This window comes from Sorex araneus, chromosome X, assembly GCF_027595985.1.
Source record: "Sorex araneus isolate mSorAra2 chromosome X, mSorAra2.pri, whole genome shotgun sequence".
In the NCBI taxonomy this organism is placed as follows: domain Eukaryota; kingdom Metazoa; phylum Chordata; class Mammalia; order Eulipotyphla; family Soricidae; genus Sorex; species Sorex araneus.
Window position 1 is genome coordinate 109,943,686 of NC_073313.1, and position 12,333 is coordinate 109,956,018.

At 37.6% G+C, this 12,333-nt stretch overlaps 1 protein-coding gene across 3 annotated transcripts in view; it reads right to left on the bottom strand.

Moving 5' to 3' along the window:
- TRPC5 (transient receptor potential cation channel subfamily C member 5) overlaps positions 1–12,333 on the bottom strand; it is a 330,706-nt gene that overhangs the window by 165,812 nt on the left and 152,561 nt on the right. For all 3 annotated transcript variants that reach the window (XM_055121759.1, XM_055121760.1, XM_004606294.2), the window contains one exon: positions 9,075–9,473. In XM_055121759.1, coding sequence (XP_054977734.1) covers positions 9,075–9,452 — 378 coding nt within the window. In that variant the 5' untranslated portion in view covers positions 9,453–9,473. The remainder of the gene's footprint in view (positions 1–9,074; positions 9,474–12,333) is intronic.

A 12,333-nucleotide genomic window follows, 5' to 3' on the forward strand; every position in this document is an offset into this window, starting at 1 on the left:
ACATGTCTTTAAAACTAAAATTTCTTTCTTTATTTATTTATCAAAAACTAAATTTCTTTCTTTCTTCCTTTTTTGGCCACATCACTTGTGCTCAGGAGTTACTCCTGAATCTGTGCTCAGAAGTGTCTCCTTGTGTCTCAGAAGTGTCTCAGGGGACCATATGTGGTTCCAAAGATTGAACCTGGGTGTAGCTTCTTGCAAGATAAGCACCTTAACCATTGTATTAGCTCTTTGGCCCCAGGGCTATAAATATCTTGAGGAAACTGTGTATTTCAATTTTTTTGTGTGGCATGATAAGTAAGTCAAAAATACTTGGGAATCTGAATATAATTTTAGTTGAATTAATCATTTCCCAAAACTTTTCAAGACATGCTCTAGATAGGCAATGCTTTTCTCTGCTTTATTCATTTTTCAGTTTTGTTTTAAATATTTCTGCTTGTATTGCTTCTCGGCCTTTTGGCTATGATCAAGTGTAAATATTTCTGCTTGTGATAATTTCTTATAGACAGAGTTGGGTAGTAAAAATAGTGTCTTGCATGTCAGGAGACATTTGTCGCAGTTCACACTCACCTGAATGACCTTGGATTTACTTGATCAAGTGGTTTCTAAATTAAATTTTGATATATGAATTAGACTGTGTTGCAAGCCATAGTGGACAAAAGTAGAGAGGAAGTATGGGGAATATTGTCTGCCATGGAGGCAGGGGGAGGGTGGGAAAGAGGGGGCATACTTGGGGGTATTGGTGGTGGGGAATGTGCACTAGTGGAGGTATGGGTGTTTGATCATTGTATGATTGTAACCCAAACATGAAAACTTGTAACCATCTCACGATGATTCAATAAAATTAAAAAAAGAAAGCTAGCATAGATGCATGAGATGAAGTATTATTTTAGTAGTTAAGTAAATACGATGCCATGAAGTTAAACTTTCCTTTTTCTCAAAAAGAGTAAAGTGGTTGATTCATTCTTTTAGTTGACACAAAGTCTCTCTTATGATAAAATTTTCACTTTGGTTTGGGGATCAAATAGGTTCATAGAAATAAAGTTACTGATCATATTATTATAGAATAAATGCCTACTGTTTTATTGGGCAATTCAGGTAAAATTAATAATCTTGATACTAAATATGAATATTATATATGAAATGCTACATTCTACAAATATGTAAATTTAAAATGTCCATTTAAATCTCAAAACAAGTATAATGTCAGTAATATCATCACTATCACTTATAGGTAAGGAAACCTACTCAAAAAGGCTAACTGGCTTCCTATGGTCATATAGTTTCAGCTAGGAGGGTATGAATCTATATAGCTAAGAAGCTATAAATTGCTAGAGGGTACTTGATAGTTTTTAAAAAATATTAAATAAGGTCATCAATCTGGTGATATTAGCATAACTTCAACTAGTAGGGTTAGAAATTATTCGAGACACTGTTTATTTACTATATGTTAGGCATTTGTTCTAAGGAAAATCATACAATTTGCAGCAACATAGATGGAACTAGAAGATACCATGCTTAGTGATGTCCATCCAAATGAAAAGAAAAGGTAAAGAATGATCTTTCTCATATGTGAGACTCAAAGATACACAGCGAGGTAGCAACAAATATCTAAAGGCAACATAATGGGAGAAATGATGGAGTAGTTTCTTGGGGAAATAAAATAAATACATTGGTGATGGGCATGGTTTTGGAATTATGTCCATGAGGAATCATTATTAATAGTATTGTAAACCAAAAAAGTTTTTAAAATGTAAAAAGCAGTATATACATTATATTTCATTTAATGCTAAGTAAAATTCTATTAATTTGACTATTATCATTTACACTTACAGATATACAGAGTCTTGGAGATATTTAGTGATTTGTCCAAGGAAATACTCTAATACTTGGCTGATTTCAAAGCTTATATTTTTTCTACCACTGCAGGAAGTCTCTAATAGCAGGGCGACTTTTGCAGTTCTCAACTTCATATTCTGCTCTCATATTGAGTGTTTGAGAATTATGAGGTTCCCTCTGTTGAGTCACCTTTGCCTGGGCCCTCCATGTCCCCTTTAATACTGTGCATGGCATCCCGAAGAGATCAATGTTCAAATAGGAAAAGAGCAAATAGAATATCTTATTGGTGATTTTCTACAATCCCAACACAAGCACTTATTAGTGCTGTTGAGCCTTAATCTCACTAGCTCATCTGTGAGACCAGTTTTAATTTGGAGCCATCTGCCACAGACAAATGAGTAATTATTTCAGAGCCCAGAGGGGTGGGCCATGGGGAGAAGGTTGGCTTAGCCTCTTTCCGCCTGCCTGCATTGACGCAAGTGACCAAGAAAACAAATTACTTAGGTGGGCTTTTGATGTAGAGTTCAGCAGCTTTAACTCCCTGTTGCTCAAATCCTTAGACTCCAGTGAATGAGGCATGATTTTGAGGTCATGCAGCTTTGTTTGGCAACATAAGGGAGACCATTGCCATGAAGGCTAGGCAGAAGGAGGCAATCTGTGAACTAACTAGGCCAGCTCACTCACCAGGCTCTTTCTCTCACTGTACTGGTGGTGTCTTATAATGAGTTAGTGCCATTTGCCAGCTGGTCTTTCCACTCACAATATGACAGGCTAAGTCAAATTAATGGTGTTAAGCCGAAAATAATAGTGACTTCTGACTACAATTAAACTGATTTCCAAAGAACTTTGATACTTGTAAATTAAGCTAACAATGTCTATACCTAATTAATCCAAGGATTTGTACTAAGTACCTGGATTTGGTAGACACAAGCCTTTTTGGTTTCATTTTATGGATGAGGAAATTTACTGCACATAACTTAAATATGTGTAACTTGACCAAGGTCACCCAGTTAGCTACAAAGTGGCTAACATCTTAAACTTTAAATAAGAATCTACTACCCTGTATTTTATAACAATTTTTTTCCTAGAATTTGTTGCTCTTTAGGGGCCAAGGAGGTATGAAAATGGGTGTATATGTTTGTTTGAGTAAGCAGGGCTTTAGAACCTAATTTTTACCTAAACTATGGAAACTCTCCTTGGATCTTTTAGTCTATTTCACATGTAGACAGGTCAAAATGTTTGAAAACCATTAGTATATACCAGTATCTCATAGTGTAAAGTGTATTTAATTACATTACCCCCAATGATTTATTAAAATTTATTCAAACCTTGAAAACCTGTGATTATTACCTTCATTGAAAAAAGCTATTTTCAGATGTAATAAAGTTAAAATAAGGTCATTCTGGAATAGAGTGGCCCTAAACCCAAATGACCGTTGTCTTTCTAAGAGAATGGAGATGTATATTCAAAATGAGAGACAATGGAAAGCCAATTGAATGGAAAGACAATTGTAGGGATTAGTGTCTTCAAAAGGAATAATTCCTGATAAAACTTTTATTTTAAACTTCCGAGCTTCAGGCATTATGAGACTATATTCCTTCTAGGCCACCAAGTTAATGTTTACTAGTTATGGTATCCTTAGGAAACAAATCCAAAGATGTTACTAAACCTCTTATGAACTGGTAGGAGTGAGCCTGAACTACAAAATTCTGATTCTTTAAGGTCACACTGGGACTCAAGAGCCTCATTTTGATATGGTCTCCAAATACAAGATGATTTTTTGAGCTACTTTTGATGATACGGACACTTAGAACTCCTCTGTGAATTGTGATTATAGTTGCTTCTCCTGCTTTCAGTGATTCCCAAACTCAGAAGGTTGAAAGAAATGTCTCACTGACAAAATAGGTTGGAAGTAAAACTTCTGTATTTTAAGACTGTTGAATTTTGAGAAAAATTTAGCAGTTTTTACCTCAAGGAATCACATATTCCATAAGTCAACAAATTGCTTCTAAGCAAATAGGCCATTATCATTAGTAGTGGACACTGCAAAGAACATTGAATTTCTGGAGTAGCAGAAACATTACAGAGTAATCCACACAAGAAGATACAGGAATAACATTACAGACACACACACACACACTCAGACACAGCTTTGGATTTTTTTGGTCTGGTATAGAAATTCTATTTGATACAGTACATTATTTACCTTAAAATTTGATCCCTTACTGCTTTTCACTTTGGAAAAATCTTGTGTTCTCTCTTGAACATCTCTCTCTCTTTCTCTCCCTCACACACAGTGCACAAAAATTTGATTTCCCAAAAAGTAATCAATCCCTCTTAGAAATGTAAATCTCCATGACAATGTTGTTACATGAAGCCAGTATTAGTCATATATCCTCCAATATTTACTGGAGCAGTTTTGATAAGTAGAAAGTGGGGGATTGGGTAAAGAGGGAGCAAACATTTGCCACCTGAGGCGAAATTTGATTTTACACTAAAACCAAGAATGACACTAGTTTATTTACTCAATGCTAATGGAGGTGAACTTTGGTCAGTCAATTAGATTGATGGGAGAAAATAATCTATGAAAGTGGACAATTGTTTTAATTCTGTGTGGGAGAGAAGAGTCTTTCTGAGAGCAGCCTACCCAATAAGACCTGTGGATTTCAAGAGTCCTGTGTTTGCTCATATCCCTGATTTCTTTCAGGTAAACAGATCTCATTTCCATCTCCCAGAATGGCAGATTTCTTCCACTGTGGTGCCCTGTTGTTATAATTACTGACATATGACATATCACAGCAATTGTCAGAGCAATGAATAAGATGAAACTTAGCAGAAGCTAATAGTTGGGGTTTAGAGAGAGAGGAGAAATGGAAGAGAAAGCTGCTGAAGACATTTGAGGATGGAACTTTTAAAAAAATATTTGTGCATTTGTATATATGGTAAGATTTGAGTATAGGCAAAGGGGTCTTTTATCAACGGTCTGTTGGAAAGTAAAAGATAGCCTGTCCCAAATAGCATAAGCCAGGTCTTCGTGCTTGACATTTCATTATTAGCAGTTGGTAAGCATATTACTATGCTTCTGTTAAGGGAAGAGAAGCCATGCCTTAGATCATATTTTTAGAATAAGATTACCTCATACTTTTCTTCCTTGGGATCTAACATACAATTCTAGAAAGATGGACAAAAATGGGGGAGTGTCAAGTAAGATTGTGAATTATTTTCAAATCTCAGATAGGGCTACTCATTTCTTCTGGACCTCCCTATTATCTCCTTACTCACAAAGTATTTGTGAAGCTAAATGAATAAATAGGGGGTATATTTTTAATTATCTGTGTACTTTTTCATGAGATATACTTAACTCCATTACATTAATCAGTGAATATATGCCATTCATTGCATACTAGTAACTGAGTTAGGTCATAAGAGGGGAATATGGAAACAGACAGGAATCAGATTATGCATCACATTTAAAAAAATCCTATTACAGAGTAAAACTGATCAAATGTATAAAGTGGAATCCTGTTAGTTTCAAATGAAAGGTTGAGCCAATAGCTACATAATGTGAGAGGTAAGCAAGATCATCATGGAATAGAATAGATGGGTAATTCTTAGGTTAGCATATTAAAATACTCAGCATGGACTACATAGAGAGTACAGTGAGTAAGGAGCTTGCCTTGCATTAAGCTCACACAGGTTCAATCCTGACACCACATATGGTCCCCTGAATCCCGCCAGAAGTGATACCTAAGCACATAGCCAAGAGGAATCTCTGAGAAACCAAAATAAACAAACAAACAAACAAAAAACACTCAGAAAAACAAACAAAAAACTTAGCAGGGTTCTGAAGAAAATGAGGTATAAAAAATCGGTTATGATGGACACTGGGGTGTCAACAAGGTAGTCAATGTGCTTATGCCTTTCTGCTTTTCTATTTGATCTGAATCCTGCAGTTCTAGTCTTTCCAGAGAAATTATTCATATTCAAGAATCTGCCTCATTTCAAGACTCATAGTAGTAAATCTAAGAGTTACTCAGATTTCCAGAGAAGCAGTATAACAGAGTATTTAAAGAAGTGGATTTGAGTTAGATGCTTGGGTTAGAATATTAGCTCTGTTATTTATTATGAACTTGAACTATTGACTTAACCGCACTGGTTTTGGCTAATTAAAATCCACAAGTCCTCAATAAAATTAAAAAATTGTGGGCTGGAGCAATATTACAGCACATAGGGTGTTTGTCTTGCATGCAGACGACCTGGGGTCTCTCCCAGGCATCACATGTGGTTCCCTGAGCACTGCCAGGAGTAATTCCTGAGTGCAGAGCCAGTAAAAAACCCTGAGCACCACGTGTTGCAAAAAGCCAAAAAAATTCAAAAATTGTTTCACATCATAGTATGAAACTAATACCCAAGGGCAGTGGAAACAAAGGCCATGGTTGGAAGCTTGCCACAAGTGGTAGTGATGAAAGGACAGCTAGGACAGAGAAGGGACCCTATGCCAAAGATAATTGGAAATAATAACTCTGGACAAGGACTGAATACTGAAAGTAGGTAAAGGAAAAAACAAATAACCTTTCAGTACCTGTATTGAAAACTACAATGCCCAAAAGGAAAGAGAGAGAGAGAAGAGAGAGAGAGAGAGAAGAGAGAGAAGTGCCTGCTGTAGACGTAGAGTGGGGGGAGGAGAGGAGCTGAGGGGAAACTAGGTACATTTGTTCACTGCTGAAGGGACAGGTGATGGACTATTGTATGACTAAAACCAATTATGAACAACTTTGTAACTGTGTATCTAATAGTGATTCAATAAATAATATATTAAAATTGCTTCACACTGGTAAAATACATATGGTAATAATTATGTCGAGATAACAGAACTGCTAGAAATATTAAGTTAGTAACTTGTGTAAGATCCCTAGCAGTGCCAGTGACATGCTTTTAGTTTAGAAAGTAATTATTGATAAGCCTGTAATGTTGTTGGCACTTTTTTTCAGTGCCAGTTTACTGTGGTTGTAAAAGAGATACAAGGTATGTTCCTTCTTGGCACTGTTTATGGGAATGAAGAAATTTTATTCTACTTTCTTGCTTTGTGCTATATCAATTTCAATTCTTAGTCTGACAGGTGCTATTTAGCTTATTTAATTATTTTTCTTTATTCAGACAAAATTAAAATTATAAATTGCCTTTAAACCCAGCTTGTGCCAAAGATTATTATTTTTATTCTTATTATTTATTAAGTGGTCTCCCAAGCAGTGTTCAGGAGATCCAGGACCCACTTCTTGAAATATTTTGCCAACAGGACCAGAAAAGCAGTGCTTCTTGGGACAAGCAGAACTGGAGGCCACCAGAGTTACACCAATAAATGATTAATGGCACTGAGGGCTATACTTGGTGGAGTTTTGGGGAGGGCAATATGGCACCAAGGATGGAAATTAGGGTCTTATACATGCAAGGCATGCTTTTGACGCCTGAGTTATCTATGTGACACTGCAATATTAAAATAATCTGTGTTCAGAGCACTTTACAACTTGGGTTTTGATTTGCATCATTTCTGTTTTTGGGGACATACTGAGGTATTGAAGGTTTGATTATATATCCCTTCCTTCTACTACATATCCAATGCAATGCTACAAAAAGTGAGAAATAATGAAGTGACCCGCACAACTTGAGGAGCCGGTTTTTGAAGAACATACGAGGAAACAGAGCTTGAAATGACTATTGATGAAGGGTATCAAATAATAAACTCTTAGGGTTTGCTTCTAATGTTGTAATTGTAGGTAATGAAAGATGGGCAGAAATGACAGGATTGTTATGCTACTTTAGGGAGAAAAAGCCAGTTTCATTGTTCAGGATGAATTATGAATGAAGGGAAGAGACTAAATGCATCAATTTCAGTTAGAAGACTTTCAATTAGTCTATGATAGTGACTTCAAATCCGAGTGTGCTCCAACATCCTATCAAGGGACTGCTAAGAGACTTCTTGATAAACTTCAGTCTTAGAGTTTCTGATTCAGACTGTGGGGGCTGGAAATTTTCATTCGCATTTCTAATAACTTATTAGATGATATGATGGTAATAAAAACCCATTCATCTAGGAGAGAGATAATGAAAACAAGCATAGTGATGGGATCTGAGAGAGAGAAAAGTATAGTAAAAATAAAGGAAGGGAAGAAAGCAAAAGGGATTGAGGTTTTAGCTTAGAGTTAAGTTATGAATCAAAGATGATTCTGTAATATTGACTTTGGGTGTGTCAAAAATAGAATGACAGGAGCAATATGTCCCAAACATTCAGTCTTATAATACAGTTTCATATAGGTTCTAGGAAAATATGTGACTCCATTTACTAGGTAATTGCCTGGGCATTCATGGTCTAGAACATAGCCTTTGAGTAAAATTAGTAACAAAGTGTGCAGAGGATAGGAATAGTAGAAGGAGATTGAAGTATTTTCTTTGTTTTTGTGTCATAGCCATCAGTATTCAAGATCTCCTCCAGTTGTGTGTTTGGGGGTCACTTCTGGTTGTGTTCAGGGAACTTGTCATGTCAGGGATTGATCTGAAGCTTGAGTATCTACAAGACAATGCAAGGCAAAAACCTTACCCCCTGTACTATATTTCTTGCCCAGAGCTTGAATACTTTGGAAATAAACATCATACTTTGTGTTCTCATGAGTTGAATACAGGTCTGAAGACATAGCTCAATGAGCTAGGTTGTGTGCTTGGCAGGGAAAATACCCAAGTTCGATCCCTAGCACCACAGGAGTAATCCCTGAGCACCTCTGGGTATGACCCACAAGTACCCTATAAGAATGTATATTCTGGGGCTGGAGCCATAGCACAGCGGGTAGGTTGTTTGTCTTGCACACAACTGACCCGGGTTCGATTCTCAGCATCCCATATGGTCCCCCGAGCACCACCAAGAGTAATTCCTGAGGGCAAAGCCAGCAGTAACCCCCAAGCATCACTGGGTATGACTCAAAAAGCCAAAAAATAAAGAATATATATACTTATGTATATAATATAGGAACATTGTAATAAGGAAAAAGTAAGTAAAAGTCAGTGCAGAGCATGCAGGGTAGTTCAAGTACAACCCCAGAGGTCACCAATGCTATTTCTAAGAGTAAAGAGTTTCACTGATAAAATTTTCAACCCCAACCTACGTAACTTTCCTACTTCAAGGCTTCTGCCCCTGGAACCCTGTTGTTCTTGGCTCTATTTTAGCCTATAGAGATTTTTCTTACCTGCCTCTCTCCACTGGGCCGCCTGTAGCTGAGCAGAAGCTCCACAGCACCCACCACTTCTTTACGGATGGCATAGAGCAATGCATCACCTACATAAACACTGTGGTTCAGCAGTAGTTCCATGATCTCCAAGTTTTCATTCTCAATGGCAATGAGGAGGGCACTCCGGCCCAAAGGATCCATGCAGTTGATGTTGACATTGTAGTAAATTTCAGCCTCCTGTAGGGCTCGCTTCACTGTGGCATAGTCTCCTTTCTCTACTGCATTGAGGAAGGCCTTCTCCGCTGCAGATAGTTCTGTCTCAGCCCTCACAATTTGCAAAGGAATCCGGTCTCTATATGGTGAGTAGTTTACCTTTTTGTAGTAGAGTTGGGCCATGGTGCATAACAATTTGGAAATCTGAGTGAGGAGAGAAAGGGAGACAAAGCATATTATTAGGTACTTGAAAACCGCAAGTGGACAGTTACAGAGGCAGCCTTGCTAAAAGATTGAAAAATCTCAAAGTGTTAATGCCACACTCTTTCAGCTTTTGCAAAAATGTATAGCAGTCTGGGACTGGAGAGGGAGTATAAAGATTAAGACAGAGGCATTGCAAATGAATGACCCAGATTTGACTCCTACTCCACATGTGGTCCATAGAGTACTTCAAGGAATACTTCTTCTGCCTATAGAGGTAGACGGAATTCCTGAGTACAGCTGCATTTGGCCCCCAAAACAAGAAAAAAAGTATTTTTCAAAAAATACAATATTTTTGATGAGAAAGATCATGTTTCAAGTCCCGTCTTTATCATCTCTGTGACCTTGAATGAATCACTCAAATTCCTTTGTAGTCTAGTTTATGATTATTATTAAAGCCATCAATCACTATTAATAATATTGATATCAGTTATTTACTGACAACTGTAGACTAGATCTGATGCTAAAAAATAATCTCGGCTTCAGTAAATCTTTCATAAAATATGAATGAAAGAATGCACTATCAAAGCAAGGGGCACAGGCTAAACCTCTTGTTATGTGAAATAAGGTAGCCTTTCTTTTCTTTCTGTTGAATAAAAATATTTATGATAGTACTTAAGATTAGCATTGCTAAGTTGGAACTCACGTTTGGCCAATTTCATTTGAGCATTGGTCCTGTGTCATGTGATAATTTTTAAGATCATACTTTTTCAGATTCATAAGATACAGATTCTGGATTGCAATCCTATTTTAGTGCATACTGAAACCCTCTTCTTGCTACTGTTCACTAGGGAAGACTGCATATAGATTCCAATATTTCAAAGCTAGCTTTAAATTATAGCATGGACTCCGCTTAGCAGGCATCGTTTTCTCCTTCCTCTATTTCGATCTAAATAGCCGACGGTATGAGATTATATTTGATTTAATTCTGAGAAATGAATGGTTTGATTTATATGTATCATATCAAAAGCCATGTTGCACGCTGCGGAGTAGCACATGGCTACATTTGGCATGCCCTGAAGAAGTGGGCGTAGGCCCTGGGACTGGGCTATGCCAGCAGTGGCAGCTTGGCTCAGAGGTGGTGAATGTTGGCAGTGAGGCAGGGGAGCCCCTCGGTTTGGGAGTGACCTCTTTCCTGACCCTGGCCTCCCTTCCTAGGTGACTCAGGTGGGACCTTGGGTTCAGCCTGCAGGTGGCAGGATGACTGAGATGGCGAGTGAAGATGTACATGCTCAATGAGGACTGGCAGTGGGATGACCAAGACACTGGCCATATGTCATCTGTAAGTGGAGGAGCTGAAGGGCAGGTCTCTGCTTGTCAGAACTGAGAGTGACGTGGGACCGGAGATGAACCACCTCCGGCACCATGTAAACTCATCTACTGACCCTGCTCCAGAGACTCATAAATAAATCTCAAAATAGATGAAGCAGCTGCTAAAAGTACTAGGACACCCACTTATGTCTGAGACGTCTGGGGCACCCCAGAGGGGAGTGGGTTAGCCCAGTGCTTTGCCAAAAAGAGCCCTGGCAGCTATTTGCACCCACACTCCAAAATCACTGCCATGCCTCCAGACTCCATCATCTTGGGACTGATTTCACTGCCCAAAATCTAGGCTATTGTCTCAAGAAGTAAGTGATGACTCTAGTCAAGAACTGATTGCTGAAAGTAAGTAAAAGGACAAACATGATAACTTTTCAGTACCTATACTGCAAACCATAATGCCCAAAAGGAGAGAGAAGGCAGAGAGAGCGGAGGAGAGAGATAAGAGATAGACAGAGAGACAGAGAGAGAATAAAAGTGCCTGCCACAGAGGCTGTCTGGAGGTGGTAGAGGGAGTGAATCTGGGCACATTAGTGGTGAGAAATTTATTTACACTGGTGAAGGAGATGCTGAAACAGTATATGACTAAAACCTTATCATGAACAACTTTGTAACTGTTTCTAATGCTTATTTAATTTTTAAAAAGCAGGTTGCATTTAGTAGACTAGATTTTAAAGTAGAAGTATATTATTAATTCAATCAATATATTAAAAAGTTTTCAGAGTAAACAACTATGTAAATTACAGTATCTAAATAAAATGTTTCTCTTAGAGAAGAACAATTAAATAATTTCTGCTTTCAATTGTACACGGTGAATCATAACATAAAGCTTTTGTCTTACAGTTTACAGATCAAGTTAATATGTATTCATCACTGGTTCTATAAGAAAGAAGTGGTTATCCTCCCAAAGTGGGGACAGCTGACATAATTTCCTAACCAACTGATGATTCACGCCCCCTTCCGTCCCATCCCTGAAACCTCTGGGGCCATTTGGAGGTTGAGTTTAGATGAACCCATGAAACCTTTATTATAAACCTGGTTTTCCAGAAAAGAAAATGGAAATGTGTACTTATCTTGTGTGTCATCTAGGTATGAGAGATGAAGATATGGAACATCTACAAATATATGTCTCATTTTCTCAGGTAATTACATGCTTTGACAGAAGTGTATATTATACCATGAGATATTTGCAATTTATGTGCTTTTAATCTTTTGGGAAGTTATTATTTGAAGGTGAATGTGGCCTCTTGCCTGAAACAGGTTCAAATGATATATTTCTCTCTGCATGAAAAGTGTAAGGTGATCCAGTCGTTTGTCTTGAGCGTCACTGATATTTTCTTATGCTGCTTTCAAGTAACTCAGCAGTGGCAAAAGGAAGAGTCACCTAGAATTAAGTGTTTGTCATTAAATGGCAAAACTCTTTAATAGTACTAATTTTACATTGCTCCCTCATCTTTATTACTAACTAAAGGGAAGAAGAGAC